The 24,477-nt window shown below is 56.6% G+C and overlaps 1 protein-coding gene across 2 annotated transcripts in view; it reads right to left on the bottom strand.

Annotated features, from left to right (window-relative positions):
- The window catches only part of DIS3L2 (DIS3 like 3'-5' exoribonuclease 2), a 190,813-nt gene that overhangs the window by 20,602 nt on the left and 145,734 nt on the right, over nt 1-24,477 (bottom strand). For both annotated transcript variants that reach the window (XM_044422422.1, XM_044422421.1), the window contains exon 15: nt 9,599-9,678. In XM_044422422.1, the coding sequence (XP_044278357.1) occupies nt 9,599-9,678 (80 nt within the window). The remainder of the gene's footprint in view (nt 1-9,598; nt 9,679-24,477) is intronic.

Raw genomic sequence — 24,477 nt, 5'->3', positions numbered from 1 at the left:
CAACCTCATCAAGAAACCAGCTGCGTGGGGGTTCAAGCCACCCAAGTGTTTTGGCGTGGGGAGGGAACCCCCTCTTGGGAAGAGTGCGGCTCATTTAGCACTGCAGCCATGCAGATTCAGTGCTCATTCAGAAAGCGAACCCTAAAAACCTGGTGGGGAAGCAGGTTCGGGTTAAGGAAATGCGTAGACCGAGAGGCGCTCCTTCGCATTCACAGGCGCTTCCTGGGGGCCTTCAAAGATCGGCTCATGGTTTTTCCGGTGTGGTTATTTCCATGAGGCTGCGAGGAGGAGGGTGGCCGGCAGGGAGCTGGTGTGTTCGTGGCACAGGTGAGATGCAGACTTGGGGATCGCTCTGTGCACAGCCTGGCCTTGATTAGCTCTCTGCAGTTAAGACAGAAGCGGGGCAGAGAAGGGCGAAAGGAAAGGGCTGAGAAACGCCCTCCACTTTCAAGTCCTCGGCTACAAATCCTCGGTCACGTCATCCATCTTCTGCCAGAAGGAAGATGGGAGCTCCTGGCTTAAATGATTTTAGAAGGGGACTAGGCAAACTCGTGCAGGCCCATCAACTCTGAACCTCCATATTCAGGAGCAGTATACCTCAGAGGCTGGTGGCAGACCAGGGCCTTCCAGGGGAGATGGTGGGCCACTGCAGGAAACAGGATGCTGGACTGGCTAGACCGTTGCCCTGATCCAGCAGGACTCGTCCCCTCTTCCTACCTTCCCTTGGACTGCACCCACGGCAGAGCGTGGAACATGGCAAGCTTCAGCCTCTGGTTGTCAAGCGGAGTCAGGAGGGGCGTTCATTTCCCAAAGTTAGCAAGTCTCCCAGGAATGTGAGCTGGAGGTGGTGGTGAAGGACAGAGAGGGAAGGAGAGGAAGGCTGACTTGGAACAACCGCTGCTGAAGGCAATGGGAGGAAACGGACTTGGTTTGTTTGCGCAGGGATTCTGGACAAACTCTCTGTTTTGGGGCAGGTAGAAAGAGGCCAAAGCTTTCATCAGTCTGGAGGAAGCCAAGGAACCGTGTGCTCCATCCAGACCATCTTGGAGTAAATGCTAAATGTACGGAGGGCTGGGGGAAGGGAAGGCCCAAAGTATTTCAGTTCGTGGATCCAAGCCCTCCCCTGCAGAAGCAGCAAGTGGCCGGCTTGCCAATCAGTTGTGCGATCAGTCAAAAATGCCTTGCTTAAATACACAAACACATATTCACGCCGTCAAATTCATGCAGGAGCAACCCTGCGGGTGCAGCAGAGACTTCATACGAGGCCTGGAAGATCGGCAGAACCTTTAAAGGGATCTTTCGCCTCAGAAGAAAGAGAACGACGCATCATGTTGTGAGACCTATTTGGGCTGAAGGGCAGTGCCTGCAGTTATAAATTAACTAATTAACTGATTAAACCCAGCGCCTTTAGGGCTGAGACTGCAAGACCAGGGCTCTGCATATGTCACAGTCTTGCAAGACACAGAAAATGCTGAGGGTGGTGGGAGGGGCAGAATTCCCCAGCCCAAGATCCTCAGTGGTCAGATTTTAAAGACATGATCTTCTCACTTTGATGGCCACAAAGGTAGGCTGAGAAATGGTTGCTGAAATCCCAGAAGAAGAGGATGGGGGTCAGCAGAGGCTTGAATGAAATTCTCGGTGTCCCATGGAGTTCTTTGCCCTTCCTGCGTAGTTGAGATGGTTCGGAGATGCAAAATAGTTTACAGAATGAATCATATGCAACTGGAGAAGTTATGCACCTTTGCACAATGCACACGACTCACAGAATCCAGTGTTCCTTGATAAAGCAAGTGGATTGTCGGGACACAGAACTTAACACACGTTGCAGCCAGCCAGCCAGCCAGCCAGCCAGCCAGCCAGCCAGCCACAGGCGGCCTCTCGGTACGGAGCTGCCGTTTCTGCTGCTGGGGCTCACAGTCCTCCTTGCCCACGAGATGCTCACATCTCCGCTTACAAAGCCCTTGCTGCATCTTGAGCAGTGCATCCCAAATGACATGCAGAAGGTGGGCGTGTCGTGAGCGGAGCCAGGGGTCAGACTAGATGGCCCGGGAGACCCCTTCTGACTCGCTCTGCTTCTGTGTTTCTATGTTAATGCTCACTGTAGTCAGACAAGCATTCAGACTCGCTCTGTAAAATCCAGGGCCAGCCCCCTACCCCGTACCCTCCTGTTCCCTGGGGGTAGGACTTGGATCACAAAATTCGTAACTCTGTACATACACTCCAGTAACAACAAAACCTGCTTGGATCTCATGACTTTTTGCTGGGAAACGGAGGGGCGGAGTGAACAGAGGCCAAAGAGTCCAAGAGAGCCAGTGTGGTGTAATGGTTAAGGGCATGGGACTGGGACTCAGACGATCTGGGTTCAAGTCCCCGCTCACCATGGAGCCAACTGGGTGACTTTGGGCCAGTCACAGACACTCAGCCCAACCTACCCCACAGGGTTGTTGTTGTGGGGATAAGATGGAGGAGGAGAATGATGTAAGCTGCCTTGAGCCCTTTTAGGAAAAAGGCAGGATATAAATCGCAATATAAATAAATAAGTTCCAGGGCGATCCAACTTGAGCTTCAACCGTCAATTGCCACCAAACCAGGAGCAGACGGCAGGGCAGTGCAGGGGGGCTCGCCGTGCAGAGGTGGGAGTGTGTGGGGAGCCCCCCCCCCCCTATGTACCTCAGGGCCCTGCTGTTCAAATCCATCTTCCCAAATTCTTAGTGGAAGCTCCGGAATACGACTCAGTCGCTCTAGACTCTGTGGAGCAAGGCAGGACTTCCAGGGACGGTTTCTCACCTTGACCTTGTTTTTTTAAAATGCAGCTTCCCACCTCTGAAATGCAGCAAAATGTCAGCCTTTCCAGTAAAAAATTAGTAACTACACAGAAGAATCACTTTTGCTGCTCTTGCCCTTGTACAGTCAAAACTTGACACTTGGTGCTTGGAAAGATGAGCGTCGCCGTGTGGTGGCCTCTCTTCAAAAGAATCCTCATGCAGCGACTGGTTCCACCAAGGTATGTGGGCCAGGGGGGCCATTCGTGGGGCACCGGGGCGCCACCAGGCACCGTGAGAAAGGCGGCACGAGGCTCCAAACAATTCTGAAGTGGCAGTTTGATCATGGGGACGCCACTGCCCCTTGAGAGAAATCCTGGTGGCTCAGATCACAGGTCTGGGTGCTTCTAGGGAGCTCGGGAGCAGAGGGGACCGGAGAAAAGCGTGCCACTGGGGTTCGCCCCCCGTGGCTGCCGGGACCGGCTGGAAGCATCTCTTCCGGGCAGACGCAAGCGACGCCACAGCCAGCCCCGGCTCAGCCTGCCCTGGTGTGGAGCACTCCATCATCACACTCAGCCCCATTTCCCCGTCCAGATGCCAGCTGTCTCATGAATCTGGGCCGAAGCGAGCGGAGCACAACATGGCATTTCCTTGACCCCCTTTGGCGGCACGAGGCCTGCTCGGTCGTCAGCAAAGCTGTCGCGCCTCTGAGCTGCAGGAGCAGGAGATGAGTAATTAGGTTCTGCAGTTATTAAATGTTTCCTCGCTGGCCAATTTAGCAGCTAATCTTTGTGAAGGGCTGGGCCGTCCCTCAGCAGCCGCATTTGCATGCCCCAGTCGAGGCCAGCTATTAAATTGAGATTTGCAACAACGGCTGCACAGCCGCACACCAACGGCGGCAATTGGCAACAGCCTCCTGGTGCTACCCTAATGAGGCCCACATCGACTCAGCACAAGAACACAACACAACACCCGTGCGCATGCACACGCAGTGTTGGGAAGGGGAGATGCGGTTGCTCCCAGCATGCTTTGCACAGTCAGAGCGGCACCGACTCTCCGGACGAGGGCTGGGAAATGGGGGGTGTGGGAATCGAGGGGACGGGCGAGGCTCCCTCACGGCTGCCGCCTCCAGGTGCTCAGGCAGGCCGCGGGAACAGGCACGCTCCGGAAGCGAAGGGAGAGGCCGAGCCCTTGCCCCCTCAGGGTAAATGGGCTATCCGGACAGGTGGCCTGGAGCCCAGCCCTTCTCCAGGGGGGCCCACCTAGAGGGGTGGAGCCCAGGGTGACCGAGAAGGAGGGTCCCTGGAAGCAGTTTCCAGTTGGGTTCAACGGATCCCTTTGCTCATGCACAGAGACTCGTCTTTCAGGGACTCTGCTCTGCTAGCCGTGAACTGGGAAGAGCGAGCTACTTTGTAAGGAGACTGTGGGTTGCTCGAAGCCAACGGGAAAGCCAGGTCCCGACACAACGGCCCAGCAGCAGCCTCCCCACACACCGAAGCAGCAAGGGGGCAGGGAAGGCACGTTCCCCGCAGACCTTTGACAAAGTGCCGCCTTCTCTCGGAAGCAGCTGGGACCAAGCCAGAAGGCCTCGCAAAGCCTGCACTGGGCGCCAGGGGCCCGGCGGGCAGCCCTCGCCCCTCCGGCCACTGCTCCGGGGGCCATCAGTGGGGCTGGCCAGCAAGAGGCACCGAGGCTCCATCGTCAGCAGGGGGCCACCGGGGCCTCCGGCTTGCATGCTTGCTCTTTGCCTCATGACTCACCCCTGGAAGGGCAGTCTAACTCCACCCCTTCACTCCCACCCTGAGACCCCCAGACCCGGCTCTCTGTTCAGAGAAACTGGGGAGGGACAATCCTTTCTGCCTGCACCTCAGCCTCTGACCGGGCTCGAATTTGAGATGCAGAGAGGCAGGAAGAGGTCCAGGTGGCAGGGGGCTCTGGCCTCTCGCCCCCTTAAGTGCACCAATCAATCATCCGGGGGAGCTCTGGAGAAATGGGCGCGCAAGAGGAACGATGCCGGAACACGAGGAGGGAGATCCCAAAAGACGCACCCTCTGCACCAGCTCATGCATGGTTATCTGAAGGGACGCCTTATCCCGGAGGTACCTGCCTGGGCCCCAAGATCATCCTCGGAGGTCCCTTCCAAGGAGCCCCCCCCCAGGGAAGTAAGGGGTGAAGACTAGGAGGAGGGCCTTCTCAGCCGTGGCACCCCATCTTGGGAATAAGCTCCCCAGAGAGCTTCGCCTGGCACCTGCCCTTTCTCCTTTTGGCACCAGGTGAAAGCCTTTGCATTTTCCAGGCAGTTTAACAGTTAAATTTGTAGTTTTGATATGGTCTTATTACATGCGGCTGCTGCTGCACCCAACTGCCAATTTGATCCGTTGTCTCGGGGTGTTTGTTACTGCTGTTGATCGGCTGCTGTTACTGTTTTTATTGTGATAGCATTACTTCTGTTTTCGTTTACACCGTTTAACTTCCTGGCTATTGGCTGGCATGCAAGTTAAATAATAAAAAAGTAAATATCTCTCTGCCGGCTGAGGTGGGGGATCCTCTCATTCGGTTTCTGTACCCCATACAAGCAAGGACGCCAGATGCCCCCTCCCAGCACAAAGGGACAGTTTGGGGGCATGAGCAAGCCCCTCGCTCTCAGAGGGCAGCCCACCGGAGGTGCGCCCCGTGGCGACGTCTGGCACACACGTCCTCACGTTCATCCCTTGCCAGATCTCTGCTTCCTCCCGGGGCGGCATCCCCATGATGTGGCAGATGAAGCAGGCCATCCCGCCAGGTGGCTTCCAGCTCACCTGGTGCAGGGCAAAAGCGCTGGGGAGACACAGGCAGGCCCCAACAGGAGGCCAAAGGGCCAGGGTGGGGAGGGCCAGCTGGCTGCCCTCGGGTGCCTCGAGGCGTGCTGAAGAGTCCACCACCAGGCCCATCAGCTTCGGGAACCATCTTGCCCGGTGCCCCAGCACAGAAATACCACGGGGCGGCCCTGGGATGGGATGCAGGTAAACCACCCCACGGAGAACTGGCATTTGCCTTGAGGATCCCCCGACTCCTACGATATGCCGCCACATCAGCCCCAGTGCCACCCCAGCGCTGCATGTGGTCCGTGCATCCTAGTGGTGGGGAGTCCCCAAGGAAGCCCCACCTGCAGCTTCACAGAGCCACAGCCTCCGGGTCCCTATGTGAGCAGGGGAAGCCATGAAAAGATACCTGCATTTCAGTTTCAGCCAGGAAAGGTTTAAGTGTGCAGCATCCACATCTTATTCACAAAACCCGATGAGGGGAAAGAGCTGGACCCGGTTGGCCTAGAGAACTTGGGAAGGTGGAGGGGAAACGGGGTGGCGTTTCTCAAATACCTGAACGGCTGTCACACACTGGGGGGCCAGGATCTTGTCTCTGCCATGAATAACGGGCTCAAGTTGAGAGAAGCCAAGTTCCGGCTGGACATCAGGAAGAACTTCCTGACTGTGAGAGCAGCGCAGCGGTGGAACCAAAGACCTAGGGAGGTGGTGGGCTCTCTCACCCTGGAGGCATCCAAGAGGCAGCTGGACAGCCCTCTGGGAGGGATGGTTTGATCTGGAGTCCTGCATGGAGCAGGGGGTTGGACCCGATGGCCTTCTTGCCCCTTCCAACTCCACGATTCTAGGATTCTGTTTCACTCTTTATGCCAACCTCTCCCAGCGAGCGCAGTCAGCTATGTTGGCTAGGGGATTATGGGAGCTGCAGTCCCAACACACCCAGAGGGTGCCAAATGAGGGAAGGCTGCTTTATGCCAGCTGACGTCGAGATGGGCTGAGCCGCTTAGAGGCAAAGCTTTGCCAAGGTCAGGGACTTGGCCAGCCTCCTCCCAAACAGCTGCTGCTGCAGCTGCTGCGGTGACCTCGCGCTGCAACTACAGTCTCGCCCGCTGCCTGGATAGGTTTCTGGGTGATTTTGCCCAAACATCACTCAACAGTAATATGGGAACGGAGCTCGGGACATGCCGCCAGCAGCACTGTCTCAGTGAAACAGGACAGCAGCCTCACTCGGTCGATATTCTGACAAAGGGGTCCCCCGTTTGCCAGCCAGGGCACTCAACCCGAGGGGTGGGAGGGAGAGAGTTGAAGCACAATCCCGGATCCCAGGACACACTCCGGCCCTTCTCCCGCTGACCACCCTGGATCCAGGCAAACGAGAAAAATGCAAGCATCAGGGTGATGCCGACAGGAGAAACGGGAAAGAAAACACCGATAAATGTGTGCTCGGCCCCAAATCTTCAGGACACTAAGCCTGAAGCAAGTGCACAGAAGCGTTAAGACATTTCAAACCAGCACAGAAGGCCAGGCTTTTCGTCAACATCCCCCAGCCTCCAGATATCACTGCCCACTTTGATAGAGCGAATTCAGCGCAGGAGGGGGAGTCTGAAAAACGGGGATTCCTGAGCTGCTGCACCCAACCCTGGCGACATCCTTCCAAGCACGGCAAGAGATCTGGCATTCTGTTCCTTAGCGCACATGCAAATATTTCTTCCTCGTTACTGAGGCACTTCTGACGTGGGCAGTCAGCAAAACTACTAGCAACTTCGCTTACTATAACCTCTCGAATGCTATCGTAACCATTTTAACAACTTCCACTTCATCGTTTTAGAGCAGTGTCTTTAGCGTCTGCTGCCCATGGCAAGCGGCCAAGGGCCGGCCAGCTGGCCTCCTGGGGAGCTAAGTATTCAAATGCGTGTCTAGTACAGACATGTACTACCTCTGCAGGAATACACGCATGTGCGCATGCGCACACACCAACGGCATTCAATCCTGGAGGAATCCTGTGCTTGCACCGCATTGAGTTGCTGCTTATGGCGCGTTCATCAAGCCTCAGGGCAACGAATCCATCCCAGTTCGGTCCCTTGTTGCCGCTCATTTGTGGTCACCTAAGCACTCGGCCCGGAGTCTACAAATGGCACGGCTCGTGGCCGGCTCACTCGTGGCTGGCTTAAACACAATGTGAGTTTGCACATCACAGTCTCCCGAAACGCTCAGTTTGACAGGAATACAAAAAGGGCCACGGGGTTTATGTTTACATCAGCAGCTGTCCATGCATTGCAGAGTTTTGTGGGGTTGGGGAGAGAGGAGGTTCTGTGGCAAAAGTACTCTTACTGAAGCACCTACGATTCCGAGAAAAGACAAAGCCCATTGGAACTTCAGTGGCAGAATGAAGGCCAGTTCTGTTCTTGGCTTCCTCCTCTGCACATAAGCCTTGCATGTTTAAATAGGCACTGCCCCCCCCCCCCCGCCCATTCTGCCCAGACATGGGGAGCTGCAGGCTGATTAAACTCTAGTTAGTGAATAAGTCTGGTTTGTTCTTAGTAACTACAGTTAAAACAAACCACCTTTCCCAGAGTTCATACTTAATGGGGAACTGAAGCTAGTTGAAGAAATCTGGCACGGATACGCCGAATCACGCCGGCATGGCTCCAGGAGGAGGATGGCGGAGGCTGTGCGAGCCCAAGGTCAGTGCAACCTTGATGTGCCCAGTCACAGAGCCATGGGGCTCTCCCTGTCCTTCAAGGGGCTGCAAGGCAAGCTGATGGCATTCCCTCTCCGCAAGCCGCTGGCCTCCAGCACGAACGCACGAGCGGCTGGCTGCCTCGCCTTGCCTTGCATGGGCTGACTGGCACAGCCCGCCTCTTCCTCACACCTGTCCTTGAGTGGCTGCCCAGAGTGCGCGACAGACTGGATGAGGACAAGTTAAAGGGAACCAGTCCGGGTGAGGGGGAGCTACAGAGGACTGGGGCCAAGGGGGCAAGGCAGGGGTGGCTCTCTCTGCCCCTCACCTTTAGTAGCGCTCGGTGTCTAGTTTTGCTTCTGGGCGCTCAGGTGCAGCTCACACAAGCACACTGGCGTATGTGTGTTGTCTGTATCCATGTTGGAAGAAGGGACATGAGGGGCGGGCATGCAATAGGCAAATCTTTCTAGGTGCTTATTTCCTTCTCTATGTAATGCACAAAGCGGCCAGATTGGCCCATTTTCCTGAGTGATCTGCTATATGGGCCATAACTGGCGGATTACTCTGAGGACTAGCCTCAGCCTTTATCTTTCTCATCTGTAAAATGGGTAAATATTGGCCAAATGTTTAATTCCTTAATAACATGCTTGACATGTGCACGTCCACCCGTGTGCCTTGAAGTGCAATCCGCAGCTGGGCCCTCTGGCTTGCGTTATCTTGGTTTGCGCTCTGTGCTTCTGACACAGTTGCCGCCCTGGTGGCGCTCAGCTCATGCACGGTACTCTGACATCACACGTGGATGATATTGCTTCGCCACAGGGCAGAAACGGAAGGCCAGAATGTTTTGTATGCCACTGCAGAATACCAGGCGCTCAGCACCCTCTGGGTACTGGAAATCGGCCTTCTGAAAGTTCAGGTGTGGGTAACCTTGCCTGGCTTGGGGCCTCCCTGTGGGAAAACTGGCCAAGACACCCTCCGTGGGCCTGCGTTTGCAGGCAAGGGAGAAAGGCCTAGGGCACAGGGAGGCTCAAGTCCTGGGCGCAACGGACAAGTCCATACACAGCCATGAAGCTCGCAGGTCGGGGTGCTGGCCACTGCCTTGACCGAGCCGGTCACCACGAGGCTGAACTGCCACGCTGAGTGGCCAGGAGGAGGAGTGGTGGGCACCAAAGCGGAGGAGAAGGGGGAATCGCTTGGCTTCCAGTGCAAGCAAGCAGCTGCAGCGCCCCCTCGTGGCCGAGCTGTTCCAACTCCCCCCTGCCACGGAGGGGCAGTATGGGCAGAGGGCCGCCCTGTGCCCCCTCTCCGCCTCCACCCTGCCCCCCCCCCGCACGAGCACGTGACTTTGCAGGCCTTACTTGTTGCTGTCCCGATACTGATAGATGTGACAGCCCTGCGGCATCCCGGTCTCCTTGTCCAAAGTAAACGAGAGCTTCAGCTGCAAGAGGAGGGGAGGGGAGGGGGGGAGAGAAAAGCACACGTTGAGGTGATGCTCTCGGCGGCGGCAGCCCCATGAAAGGCAGAGGGGATAAACCAACCTCACCAAGGCTGACACGCAACCGCCAAGGCCTGGAACATTGCGCCGATTTCCAAACCTCAGGGAAGAGTCACATGTCTTGCAGAAAAAGCACTGGCTTTTTCCACTCCTTCGTTACTATAAAGTGTTTGCGGTTCGGCTGAAATGGTGTGGGTCATGACAGCTCCCCTCCCGCTGCACACGCCCTCCAAAATCCACCACCCACCCGTGCACCAGTGGGGCGAGCGAGCTCGCGGCCCCCGAGGCGGCGAGGAAAAGGAGGGGTCTCCGTCAGCAGCTGGAGTTCCCACGAGCCTTTTCCCCCAAAAACCCAAGCCGCGGCCCTCTCGCCTACAGCAGAGAGGGGAGAGGAGGAGACCGCAGAGGGGAAGGTGACAAATTCCTCCTTTGGCACGGCCCTCTCCGAGAGCCACTTGGCAGGACTTGCAGTTTGGCCACGTGTCCAGCAGGGGGCTGCAGAATGACCTGGAAAAAAACGTGCGGAGCCCAGGATGGTGGCTGGGGCCCTGGGAGGGGCGGGAGATGAATTATTTGCTGGAAATCCAAAAAGGGATTTAGGAAGAGTGTGTCGATTCCTGTGTTATCCAAGGCCAGCTCATTTAAGTGAGGGAAAAACTAATTTGGCAATCCCACTGAAAGAAGAAACCCAATACTGCTCTGAACTGAGGTTTGTTTGAAAGGAGTGTGGAGTTTTGAATGGGAACCTGTTCGATGGACAGCACCGACGGGCGTGCAGAGTGCCTTACTTAAAATCCTGCAGCTGAAAAGGGGCGAGGGGGTGGGAGCAGGACGAGGACGCGGCCGTACAGGCGACCGCCTGCTCCTAGGAGAGTGGCTGCCCCCCCACCGCTTGACCCCTCCGCCGCTCCAGACCACACAAGCTCTCCAAGCAGCACGTTGGTCAGGGCACTGTGAGGAGGTGTCCAGGGAGCACAGAGCTCCAAGAGGTGAGTCAAGCCATTGAGCCAAGCCGCACACCGCCAGGGTGGGGGCAGGAGTGCCTAGATTCCCTCGCCCTGATCAGGAAGTCCCTCTTACCCAAGCAAGAGTTTCAGTCAGCCCAGGGCAGAACCGGACCCGGCAGATTCAGGCAGCCTGCTAGCCTGCGTGCGCCCATCGTGGGGTGCTGGGGGGGGTGCCATGTGCCCCAGACACCTTTCCTGGCGCCCTTCAAGGTGCCCTACGCCTTCTAATGGCCCTTCCAGCAGCTGGGGTGACCTCAGAGAAAAGCCAGGACCTGGAAATGCCTCCCATGGATGCCTCTGGGCCACACACACACACACGGCTCAGACCCACGGTCAGGAAATGGTGGCGGCACGTCACATGTCACGAAGGTGCTGCTCACCCTTCGCCACGCCTCCCGGGAGAGCGGCTCTGCAGCACCGGGGACACCCCCTCAAAGCACCAGATGTGTCTACAGACGGCAAACGATGCCCTGCCTCTGGCACAGAATGTCATAAATGCACCACAAAACGTGCCCCCCCCCCTTCAACGAAGAAAGGTTCCGTGGAAACGACTTGTGGCGTGTGATAGGAGAGCAGAGCGTGTGGACTCCTGGATGGTACTGAAACGGAATAAGCAGACCAGAGGGAACGATTTAGCACAAGTCTCCTGGTGTACGAACTGCAGGAACCTTTTTAGCTCCGGGGTGAGGGGAGGACCCTTCCAGCCCCGTCAGTGGCCCGCGGCGATACAGTGCAGACTCCCACCCCTTCGGCACAGTGCTGCCCGCAGGGCTTAACCTGCCTCTGAGCTGCAACACAAGAGGGCAGGGTTCACATGGCTGGAATCTGTCCCCACAGGGGGGACATTCCAACATGGCACCCCAAGCCCCCCCCCCACACCGATGCGGCACAGTCCAGGTGCAGCGTGGCCACCCTGCAGGCACCTGGGCCCTGAACTGGTGCCCCCCAGATGTACTGGGGTACCACTCCCACGCGCCTTGCTGGCTGGGAACTGCGGCGCTCAGAGTACAGCCCACCTCGAGGGCAGCAGGTTGGAGAAGGCGGGAGGCCCAGCGAGAATCTGTCCATGAGGACTGCAAGAGCAGCGTTTATGGGGGAAAGCGACCTCGCTGTAGCCTGCACCCCACAGAACGCAGGCAGCCCTCATCTGCCTGATGAGGCCGTGGAGGCATCAATGGAAGGGCTGTCCCGTCCTGGACGCCTGGAGCGAACTGGAGGTTGTCTGGACATGTGCCGAATGGACAACAGCCCTGACCTTTGCAGATAAAGCAGCGCCACTGAGAGACTGGCTTTGTTTGCAAACACTGCTGCCTCCTGGACCCGAGGGAACACTGCTGACTAAAATTAACAGCCTATTAAAGCGCAAAGGCTCTTTGCACAACGGGCCCACTGGCTCATTAGACGCAGTGCCAATCCCCACGGCTCTGCGGGACAAGGAATGGAAATCGGCGCGGCACAAGCAAGCTGACCCAAATTAAAACTGCTAAACGCGGAGCCAGCACAAGTCTGAGGAGAGCGCACCCAGCACGCCCCTGCACAAGTGCGCATCTGCGATCCCGGCCGGCCCCACAACGCCATGGGCCGCAAGGACCGACGCCGACAGGCAGGGCAGCGGCCCGGTCCCTGCCGCCCGAGCAGTTCTGGCCGGAGCCTGAAGCAGCCGCAGAGGCAGCAGGGGAGCGCGCCGAAGAGCGAGATGCTCCGCTTGCATGCTTGGAGACAGCAGAAGGCATCCATCAGAAAAGCCCGCGAGTCACGGCCCTGCTGGATCCCATCACGGCAAGTCATTTCCGGGATATATGCCTGCCGTCATTTTGTTCCATTGACTTGCCACCAGGTTCAACTTGAAGCCGGCGCGAGAGCTCCGGGGCCCATCCATCACCCAGCCGCATCCTTCGGAGAAGTGCGGCGCTTCGCCACAACTGCCGCACTTCACAGCTTGTCCTTTCCAGGCCATTGGGCTCTCCACACAAAAGGGCCATTCTTCACGCCAGGGGGGGATTTCACTGGGAACGAGCGCTTGGGAAGCCGTGTGGCTGAGAACAGAGCCTTCCATGCCGAAGGAAGCACATCACGAAGCGGCAAAGCCGCGTGTGTGTGTGTGAACATGGAGGGATTCTGACGGGGGGGGGGGGCTTTGGTCCGAGCTGCCGCTGTGAAATGGTGGGAGAGGTCCCCGGCTGGCGATACTGCGGCGCCTCTGAAAGGCGGCCTGGAAACATGCTGAGCAGCAGGAAAGGGCCAAGAGCCCCCGTCCGTGCATGTGCCCTCGCCTCCGAAGCAACGCAGGATCAGCCTCAGGTGATGGAGTGCTTCCATGGGGCTGCTGCAGTCGCACCCAACTAGCGAGGGGGGCACGGCCCCTTTCTTTCCACCACCCATTCCTGGGCCAAAATTAAGTGTAGGGCCTTAGAAGGCCGACGAGCTCGACCCATCACATCCCCCTGCGGGCCTGTGCAGGACCAACGTTCTGGTGGACGCGCGATGACCGGGAGGAGGTCGCTCCCCCACGCGAGAAATTGTGCCTCCCGCTGCTCTCCAAAAGTCCCAGGCTCATTCCCGGAGGGGCTGGGAAACTCCTGCCTGAGACCCCGGAGAGCTGTTGCTGTTGCCACGGTCTGTATTTACCACGCTGGGCCAGATGGACGCAGGGACTGCTCACCAGGAGCTGGATGCTCCCAGGAGCTGCCCTCCAAGACCACAGCTCAGGCACCAGCCTCAGGGGGGTCTGCTTTCCACAGTGGAGGAGCGATGCCCCTTAGGGCCGCTGATGGCGCCTCCCCCTGGAGCACAATGCAGGGGCCCTCTGGGGACATCCCTCAGCCCTCAAACGGGTGCCGACAGAGCTGGCCGGAGGGCCACGCGTGTTGGCCTAGGTGGGGCCATGCCCCCGATGCGTTGTGCTTGACAAGAAGCATGAGGCAGTGCGGCGACACGGGAGACCCGGAGGCCTCTGGAAGCACACAAGGCTGACACGGCTCCACCGCGTCCCAGAACAACGCCCCATTAGGCAGCCCAAGGCACCGTGGCAATCTGGGAGGGCAGCCCATGCCCAGATCTGCCAGGCTCTTCCTAATTCAGAAGCGGCCTCAAGCGATGCGAAGTCCTGCAGCCTGGGGAGAGGCATTGCAGCCCTTGGCCAGACCGGCCGTGAAGACGCTGGTCTTCGAGGCCCAAATGACCATTGCCAGCAAACAAGCGGGGCGGTTCTGTCCTCCCCAGATGAGCCGTCCCTGTGCCAAGCGCAAGGGTCTCACCACCGGCCAGTCTCACGGGCAGGACTGCAAAAACGAGCTGGGATGGGGGGCGAATGCAGAAAAATGGGAGACAGGGAGAAGCGAGGGGAGCAGGCAGTGCCTCCGTCAGAGGGACCCGCGGGGCACACCGACCCAAACTTCACTTTGCTTCATGGGGATCAGGAGGTGCGAAACCTGGCTGGATGCAGCGGGGAAGGTTCGCGTATCCGTCGGCAGGTGGACTGCAGACCTCTTCAGTTGCTCGCCGGATAGTCAGAGCACCTGCAGGGCAGGCAGCAGGCCCTGCTCGCCCGAAGGCCAGCGGAGGCTCCTGGCAGCAACCCAACAAGGGCCCTGCGGCAAAACCCGCTCGCCCCGACTCACAGGCTGCTCTGAGCTGGGACAGCGTGCATGGAGGGAGGGCAGGAATTCGGCTACCTTAGGGCAGGCTGTGACCGTGCCAGCCCAGAAGCGCTGCCCTCAACACTCTGCAGGGACAACGTTTCTGGATAGGCTCGGGGGGCTGCTTCCCCTGCCGCCCTTCCAGCGTGGATCATGGGCACAACGAGAGGTCTGTGCAAGAAGAACGGGGATGTGCGCACCCCTTTGGGGCACACACAAATGAGGGTGCGTGCTCATTTTAATCGCATTTGCCACTCCCAGGCAAGGCAGGCCGGTCCTGGGATCCCCACTGACCACCTTGGGGATCCCAAGGCAGAGGGAGATGAACTCGTCCGAGACCCGTCCATGAGATCACAGCACAGATTCACGCCTGGGGCTCTGGCAGCCTCCAGCCAGCCTCCCAGCTACACGTTCTAGCAGCTCACAGAGCCAATTAGCCCTCACAGCCAGCAGGGCGCCAACGTCTAACCAGCAGGAACGCATCGCACGCGCCCATTCGGACGGGCCAAGAGCCACGCGGGCCAGCATCCTGCCTCAGGCAGCAGGGCATTCTCAAGCAGAGCTGGATGCAACCGCCTTCCCCTGGCTTTGGCCCAGGGTCCGTTACCCAGAATGCTTCTGAACGCGGAGGCTGCGCTTGGCTCCCACAGCCAGAGGTTGGTGACTGGGGGCCGTCCGCAGAGGCAATCCGTCCTTCTGCCAAGCATCACGTTAACCAGGGCAGTTGTGGGCACATCTGCATGCCTGCTCGATCCACTGCCCCGTCACTCTTCACACCCAGCCCCTACGTCCCCTTCCATGCCGACACCACACCACGGAGGCTCGCCCAGTGCTGGATCTGCCTGGGTCCAGAAGGCGGGCTCTCACGGGTCCCGCGAGGAGCTCAGAGCGGGCACGTCCTGGCAGGCTGCTGATGGCCTTGGCAACTAAGCCCGAGGTGCCTCTCCACTTCCAGTGGTGGCTCAGAGACCAGCAGTAGTGCAGCTGCTCTGGGCCCGATTCCTGGCGACTCTACTGCAAAAGGACATTCTCGAGGGACCTGGCTGGGAAAGAACAGCTGCTGAGACCTCAGGGAACCCTCAGGGCTTTGTTGGACAAATCGCCCGGCTGAGGGTAAGGCAGGACAAGAGTCACAGCTTGGCATGTGGCAGGTCTCAGCTCCGCGTGCCCCGGCTTCTCTCAGCAAGCCTGGAGAAGCTCCTGCCGGGAATCCCAGGAAGCTGCTGCCGCCGCCTGCCAGGCTGACAAGCACGAAGCCACTGGGCAGCCTCCCACGTTCCTGGGGCGAGGGGTCTGGAATTGGCCCCCGGCACTGGAGAGGGTTGGGCTAGAGGACCTCTGGGGTCCCTCGAACTTGACACTTCTTTGTACGGTGAAGGGTAGGAGAAGCTCAGCCTCTGGGAGAGAGGACCACTCCTGGGCTATGCTCTGGTGGGTCCTGCACCCACCACCCCCTCCGCAGCTGCTGCTCTGGGTTGAAGGAAAGAGAAACCGCAGCAGCTCAAGGCCCCAGACTCGGCCTCCAGCAGCTTCTCTAGGTAACATGGGAGCGACTCTGTTGCTGCTGCTGCTGCCGCCAGGCCGTGACAGCAACACTGGTCTAGGTGGGCCACTGGCCCGACTCAGGTTCCAGCACCTCCAGCTCGGAAGCAGGGGCAGGAAGACCAGGAACAGCCTCCTGCTGCCTGACAGAGCCTGGAGAGCCTATGTGAGCAGAAAGTGTGCACTGGGCTCCCAGACCCCTGGCCTGGCTCCCCGCAAGCCAGCTCCAAGCATTCATAGCTGGATGACAATCCCCGTTGCTTTGCTGACTTGCTACGTTTTTAAATTAAAAACATTCCAGCCCCAAACCTGTTTCTCATTTGACTGTGCCCCTTCAGTAAAGAATGTGCAAATATTTTTTCCCCCAAGATAAAGCGCTTTGTCACAGTAACCTTGGCTCTCGTGCCCATGATAACCTTCCACACTTGACAGACATATAAGCGTACCTTTCCTAAGGACATTCCAACATGGACACACGATGGAGCATCTTTTCCCACACAAATGGAAAAACGAGAACGTGGCCGAGCTACAGCTGCGGAACAGGGGCCAGCACCCGTTTTTTTTTAAAAAGGCAAGTGTGATGGAAAAGCATGCATGCACACCCGCTGAATGTACACACACACACACACACACACACACACATATACTGGGGCTGTGCACTGCACACAGAGACCATACAACTCTGTGGCTATACAACTGAAGCTCACCGCTGAAGTTGGGTACATAATTCAACTTCTTGGTGGATGTGGTGGTGGGAGGGAGGTCTCTGCTTTAATTAAAACGCAACACCAGCTTTCTAGTCCTTATGAGCTGTGAACACAAGCTTAATTTATCCTCAGAGAATGGGCTGCAGGTAACAGGGGGAACCACAAAGCAGAATTGCAACCCTAAAAAGTTTCAATATCCCACATACATCTTTGCCCTTCCCAAGAAAGGAAGAACACTGCTTCGGAGTGTGCCTGAATGTGCTTCATTTGCATAATCAATCCAGATACCCAAATCCAGCTTTTTGCGGGATGGAATTTGAGCACGGGATAGGGCAGATTTTTGATTTATTTAAGCACAGAGTACAAAGAGCCCCGTTTATAACCTTCTCTTTGTGCTACTTAACTGGAGATTCAACATGCTTTTTTTTTTCTCCTGTTCAGAGGCTGTGGTCACGGTTCGCAAGCAGGATCGCAAGTTTTTGCCAACCATTTTTCCTTTTCCCTTTTTTCTTTCTTTTCCCTTTTTTAAAGAAGTCCTCCAATATAAATGGAGCTTTTAAAGCCACTTGCAAATCTAGGAACTTTGACGTCATCCTTCCTTCCACCGACCCAATCTCGACCACAACAAAGGAGAGCGGTGGGAAGTTCAAATGGAAAACCAGCAGGCCGGAGCCAAGCCTCAGCCTCAGGAGAGGCTATTTATCCAGCCTTCCCCAACTTGGCGCCCTTGGTTGTAGATGTGTTGGACTACAACTTCTATCATGCATGGCCAGCAAGTTCAACAAGCCGTCCTGGCAGGCAATAAAAGGAGCTGTAGTCCAATAAATCAGGAAGGTGGCAGGTTGCAGAAGGCTTGATTAGCCGGTGCAAAATGGCGAGGAGGAGTAATCTGTGCACTGGGCTTGAGACTGCTCTGTGCAGACTCCCGGGGAGCGGCGTGTCTCGCCAGGGAACCTCAAAACGCGCCGGCTCCCACCGCACAACCGGGGCAGTTCTGGCTGCTGAAAAGCCCCACACACCCCAAACATAGAGCCGATTAGTAGCCCCTCTCTCAGGGCTCTCGTGAGCATGCGCAACCTGGTTGGCACGCCATGTGGGTGACTAGCCGGGAGGGGTCGTGGTGCTGTCCGACCTCAGGCCATCTCCCCCTGGCTGGCTTCTATTTTGGCAACAAGCCCCCGGACGCCCACGGCCTGTTCCAGGGATTAGTCGACCCGTGTTGGGTTCCTGCGTGATCTGAACCCAGGGGAGCCCATTTTATCATGGGTTCTGGGATCAGCTGGAAAGCCACTGGCACGTATTGTGATCTTGGCCTTGCGGCCACCAGTGACGGCCCTTCCGTTGATTCCCGAGGGGCACTTTGCAGGGGCTGTTAATGGCTTGCTGCCCTTTAAAAATATTTTTGGCCACAGAGAATTGCACTAAAGTGCTTGATGATGATGATGATGATGATGATGATGATGAGTTATTCTTTTACAAGTGTGAAAGCATACTCTAACATACTGTCTTGTATAGTCATTTTCCTTACTTACCGCCAGAAGGCACAGATGGTGGAGCAGGCACCTACATGGAAAGGGGCAAGCCGCGCCTGTTGATAGGCTCACTCACACACAGTTGCCAAGGTCTAACTGCTAAATTGTAAACTTGAAAAGCACCAGCAAAAAAAAATGGGGGGGGGAGGGGAGTCACAATGGAAAGTGCACTGAAAGGGGGTGGGAATGATACCTCCCACTAAGCAATGGCATTTTCCCCGTTCTAAGAGTGGAACTGACAGCACTCCCTGTCTCCCACCTTTTCAACAGTTCCCCAAGTCTTCAGCAACTACAGAACGGGAAATATTGCTTCCCCACCACACAGCTTTCTAGCTCCTTCTATGGATCCTGCAGTTCCCTGGCGGTTCCACGCCGTCAGCATCATAATCCCGAGAAGATGGACTGAACGGGGCCCCGTGGGGGGTGTGACCGTGGTGCAGCCCCCCTGTTTGCTCTGCCCTGTTCTGCCACCTGTAAGGTTTTTGGGGTTTTGTGTGCAAATGTTTCCTCCCTTTACTTCCCAGGCATGGAATTTGCATTTACCTCTGCATTTTTATTTTATTTTTTCTGCACTGTAAGGAAACTTCATTAGCCACAGTAGCACATGTTCTGAACACAGGATGGCAAAAACCGAGGGGAGTTAATATCTCCCTCCTCTGGAATCACTGGACGGCTGATGAAGGGCTGGAAAGGTGGAAGATGGTGAGACCTGTCTGCTGAACACTTGCAACTGAGAGGATTACATTGCTGAGGAGGAGGGAGATCCCACCCCCCCCCCCTTTGGGGAACCTTATTTTGCTGCCTTTTTCCTCTTACTGGGTGCTTTTCAACTGCTAGCCAAGCAACTGGCGGCCAGGCAACTGTGCCTTTGCGCAGCCTCATGCTGTCAATTTCCATGTGTGTTGCTGCTCTTTTTGACTGCTGAAACATACAAGGAAATTAACCAGTCAAGACTACACATGTACAACAGCTGGATGCGTGCCCTTGTGAAAGGCCAAGATTGGTTTAAAAAAAAATGAACCCACTTGTGCAATTTTTGGAGGCTGATTTTTATTTTTTTAAGAAGTCCCCATGGTTCTTTTTTGATATTGGAAGGAAAACAAAAACCAACACAGCTGCCCGCAAAACCAACAACAAGCAACAAAGGGCGTGCAATTGGAACAGGGGCGGGAAGGCGAGATGGGATCTGCTGTGAAGGGCACTGGGATCCCGGCTGAAGAGCTGAGCGGGGAGAAGGCAATCAAGTCCCCTGTGAGCCAGATCAAGCAGCCCAACTGGGCAGCTTATTCGAAGGGTGGTTTGCTATATCATGCGATCCTGCCCAGTGACTGGAAATCATGTTGAACAGTACGTAGGGTTTAGATGGTTAAACAAGGCCTGCCCCTTCCCCAACACCATTACAGCGTGGGAGAAGTTAAAAGCAACTCAAGCACGTGCATCGAGCATTTGACACTTGGATGGTCCACTAAGTGAACTTAAAAATAGTCCTTGTTGTGGGCGGAGGGGGGCAGGGAGAGCCGCCTTTCAGGAGCTCAGCACTGAGGTCCCTCGACGCCCAAGAGACCCACACCTTTCTGCTGGCCTGTTTCACACCTCTGGGGATCTTGGTAGGGTATACAGGCAGTCTCACTTTTGGCCACCGTCCCTTTTCAGAAGTAGGTTTTAAGGAGCAGAAACTAATACCACATTTAATGGACACTCAAGCTCTCAAAATGAGTTATTTATCCAAAAAGTTTTTTTTTTCTTTTAGAGGAGGAGGAGATGAACGGCTCTCGCAGCAAATTTTCCATCCATCGTGTTTTCTTTTAAGTCTTCAGCCCCACTCCCGGCTCTTGCCCTGGAAAAGCATTCAAGGCAGAATTCACAGGACGAGCAGAAGCAGCGGGGGGAATCTACATTAGTGGCAGGGAAAGAAATGCAATCACAGCCTTCCATTAATTAGCTCTTTCTGCTTCTGCACAGCCTTCCTCCTTCTCGCGACATGGGCAGAAGAAAGACTCTGGGGCCAATGGCCTCCCCAGGGGGCAATACTCTCTGGGCCGGGCAGAGCACCGAATCTGGTGATGAAATTAGGGGACGCATGAATACGTCCCAATGCAGATCGTCACTCAAGCACTGGACAAAACCAGCAGCGACAATGCAAAGCCCAGCCCAAGAGGTCACCTTTAACGTGATTAGCCATGGGCACTTAAGAGACAAGGCTGACGAAACTCCAAGGCATTAAAACCTCCATTATTCTGGGAGCAGAGAAGGCTCTTTGAGATTTGACATAGTGAAACTCTAGCACAGATGCCCACTCAACATTAAGTGATGTGCCCAAGAGCATTGAGAAGCCGGAGAGAAAAGAGCATGCATTCAGTTTACCGTGTGGCATTGTCCCCGCCTTTCCAGAGCGCCAGCAGGGGTAGTCCCCAGGAGGCCCCCATCTGACAGGCCGGGCACACCATGACCCCCCCCACCTCGGCCCAGCATCTGGCTCCGCTCCACGTTGACTTTTCAATCCCTCCATCACGCGTTCCCCAGCGAAGCGTTTGCCTTTGAAGCTGCCTCATCGATCACTGACACGGGCCTTTCAAAAGCGCTGGAGCTGATAACGGGAGAGCTCTGCAGTGGGAAAGGCCGTGGCCACGTGGAAGCGAGCGAAGGGGGAGGAAGACGAGGGATGGGGCTGGAGGCAAGCCAGGCAGTGCTCCCAGCTGCCAAGGGCCGAGAGCGAGAGCCCATGGAAGGCGGAAAGGAGACGCCGGCTTGGGCTGAGGCAACCCTTCCCAGGAACTGCCTCTGTGTACTCGGTGGCAGCCCCTGCGTGGCCCTTGCTCAGTGGCTCCTTCCCGTCCTCTCCTGCCCTGCGCGTTGGCCACGGCCGCTCCTGCCCCAGCAGCCCGGCGCTTGGCTGAACACTGGCTTCTCCGCAGCGGGGTGCAGTGTGAGGGAGGATATTCTCCCATGCAAGCTGGGAAAAAAGTAAAGCCACGACTCCCAGTGGGCCCCAGCAACCCATGTCTGGCTGAGGCATGGGAGCGGTGGGGCATTTTCTGCCTAAGCATGCATAGGATTACATCCTCAGTGCAGGAAGTAGGTTAGGGGCTGACTTAGTTCCTGCACCGAACTTGACGGAAGCCGTGGCTGCTATGACGGGGGACAGCCCAAGCCTCCTCATTTCACGGACGGCTCCCCACCCTTTCCGAGCTTCAGGCTCAGGAAGAGGGTACAGGCTCACCCCGATTCATCTGCATTTCAGAAGCATTCCGAGGCAAGTGAACCTAAAAGGAGAGGTAAACGCCTGCTTTCCGTCCCAGCTCCAAACTCACAAGAAAGGAGAGGGCTGGCCAGGGGCACCAAAAGCGAGACCCCCAAATCACCAGACATGGCCAGTGCCTTCACGGCCCTCTCACTGGCTCTGCCCTGCAGCCTTGCACAGTCCAGCAGGTCTGGCCATTCTGCTGCAGCTGATGGAAGAGCAGAGCGAAGAAGGTACGAGCCGCTGGCAACGGGATGCCAGCTCAACCTGAAGAGATGGGGGCGGGTGGTGTGGCAGGTACAGCTTGCTCCCAAGCAGCGCACCTGGATTCTCGGCAGCAGGGACTGTGTCTCTTGCACAGAGCCTAACAGCAATCCCCCCGCCCAGCGAGAACGCCTCCTCCGTTCGAACTTTTCCGCCAACAGCCCGGGGGAAATCCCTCTCTTGCAGTCTCTCAGTGCAGCACCGAAGCCTGAGGAGGGTTGGGGGAGCCCCGGAAATGACTCACTGAACTGCTGCCCCCTGGACGGGACTGAGAGCGGCCCCACATGTGGCAGCCCAGGGCCGATCGGTAAGGTCTGAACAGCCCTGGCCCGGCCTGCTTCAAGGGAAAGCTTCTCTGCTATAAACTTCAAGTGGCCACCTGGGGAGATCAGACTGTGAGAGCATCGTTCTTTCAGGCTCACCTTGCCGAACACCTCTCCATGCAATCCAGGAAAAACAAAAACAAAACCTGCCTTTTATCATGTTTTCTGGGACTGGCTTTGCTGTGCTGCATTTGCCACCTGCCTGAGAGCTGTTTTGAAGCAGTCACTCCCACACCACAGCCTGAGCTGTGTGGCGGGATCACTGGCTCCTCCGGAGACCCAGCGGGAACCTGCCTCGGGTGCAACCGGCTGCTGCTCCTCTTGCGGCCCCCGCTGCCCCGGCTTTGCCCCCTGACAAGCACCCTTCGCATGGGGAAGGAAACGCTGCCACCTCTCCAGTGACGCAGTCACTCCCAAAGCAGAAGCGTGGCAGGATTTCCCCGGGGCACCGGAGCTGCCGGCGGTGCCACCCTACTGGGTTTCGGTTTCCTTCTAGTCAGGAAGAAAGCTGCAGAGGCCTGTGAAGGAACTTGGCGGTCGGAGGGGGATTCCTGCTGCTTGGGAATGCCATCCTGCCTATGAGCCTAGAATTTTAATTCAGGGGGAGAAAGCATTCCCAGTCGGAGGGGGATTCCTACTGCTTGGGAATGCCATCCTGCCTATGAGCCTAGAATTTTAATTCAGGGGGAGAAAGCATTCCCAGGAGTCTGGAAACAGTGTCATTGGAAAAATGGGTGTGGAGGGGAATAACACACTGAAGAATTGCTCTGAACTCTTGTCCCAGCTCCACTTGCCACAGGGGAACGCTAAAAGGGGGTGCCGCCTTGTCCCCTTTAAACCACATCACAGAGCTGTATTCCCTCAGGTGCATCTAGAGCCATAAAGGACCAGAAGAGCACCACCACCATGATGGGCTCCCTTCGCAGGGCACCAGGGACCATCTGTGCACAGGTGCTGCAGGCCGAGACGAGGATCTAGCACGGCAGTGCTGCTGGCCAGTCACTAGGGGGCGCCTCACACCCCAGGCCCTTGCTCACCGAGGTGCGCTTGAACTCTTGGAAGCAATCCCAGCTTTCGTGCAGGAGCAAGGACCAACCCGTTATCTATGGGTGATAATCTTTCTAAACAGAAAAGCGAAATACATTACGATGAGGCTAAAGGTCACAGGTGAGCTGGGGTTCCCAAACTTTGGCCTCGTTGGCCTTCGAGATTAAACGATGACTAAGATTCCTCTCTGAGCAAGAGCTGGAACTGCGGCCTGTCTGTGTTTGGAATGCAGTGATGATTCACATGACCCCCCCCCCCAACTCTCCCCATGACCCTTTCACCCAGAAAACCAGCATCGTGTCAGGGACAAGGTGAGGCTGGAACCCTCCCCATTCAGCTAATGTTCAGTGGACAGCAATGTCCAGGTCTCCTTCCAGCAGGGAGGAGAGTGTGATCCCCTGCAGCCCCATCTGCAGTCTGAAGCGGTGAAATCCAGAAGCAGGTTTGGCCCCTTCTTTGTGAGAACCAGGTGTAAGTGAAGCGGGATGCACTGGGGCAGTTTGGTGCTGGTGTACCCAGTAACGCAAACAAAATGCATATCCGATGGGATGGGATGGGATGGGATGGGATGGGATGGGATGGGATGGGATGGGATGGGATGAGATGGGATGGGATGGGATGGAGGTTCTGGCCAGGGAGCTTAGTTCCCAAGGCCTCCACATACACCTGGACTGTTTTTATTGCTCGTTTTAATGCCTGCTCTTTATTCTTTTCATGCACAAAGCAGGAGGGGTGCCTTTGAGGAACCCGCTGGGGGGCAATGTTGACACTCTTCGTAACGCCCGAGATGAACCTGCTGCTCAGAGCAAAGTCTTCACGAGCCTGTCCTGAGTTTTATCCCCTGGTCACAGCAGAGGGAATGAACGATGGTTACACCCAGTGAAGGGCCAAGTTCTGTAAGCAGCAGAGGCCGCAATTCTTCCCTGGGAGGGAGAGGCCCTTTCCGTTACCCCGAGTCACAACAGTGCAGCTCCCGCTTCCCGCTTGGGGGCTCTGCTTGTGGGGATATGGGGCAGGGTCAGCTCACTGGCTCCTCAGCCCTGCAGTGGGTTCGAGTCTGTGCGAACAGTGGAAGGAGCCTCGGAGCTGTGCTGGAAGAGAAGGGGCCAGAGGTAACACCCAAGCCTTACGGAGGAGACTTCCATGCAGGTGCAAGGGAAGCAGAGAAGTGGCTTTGAGATACAATCTCTTACTTCTGAAGCCTTTCATGGTGCTTGTCCTCATAAATGAGGTCAGCCTTGCTGCCATTTCACAGAGAGGATGCCAGCAAATCAGAGGAAAGTTGATTTGTTCAAGGCCGGATTTATGCTTGGGGCTGGACTCAGGTCACTGACTCGTTTCTCACAAGGTGCAACTGGACATAGCTGCATTGCTCACATCCATCCCTTCTTTCTGACTTTTCTAGGGGGTCAGATTTTATATTGCAAGCTCGTTGGGGCAG

Source organism: Varanus komodoensis, unplaced genomic scaffold (assembly GCF_004798865.1).
Source record: "Varanus komodoensis strain SLA01 unplaced genomic scaffold, ASM479886v1 scaffold127, whole genome shotgun sequence".
Classification (NCBI taxonomy): domain Eukaryota; kingdom Metazoa; phylum Chordata; class Lepidosauria; order Squamata; family Varanidae; genus Varanus; species Varanus komodoensis.
Note: the sequence above shows the minus strand (reverse complement) of the source record. Positions and strands in the feature narration are given on the sequence as shown.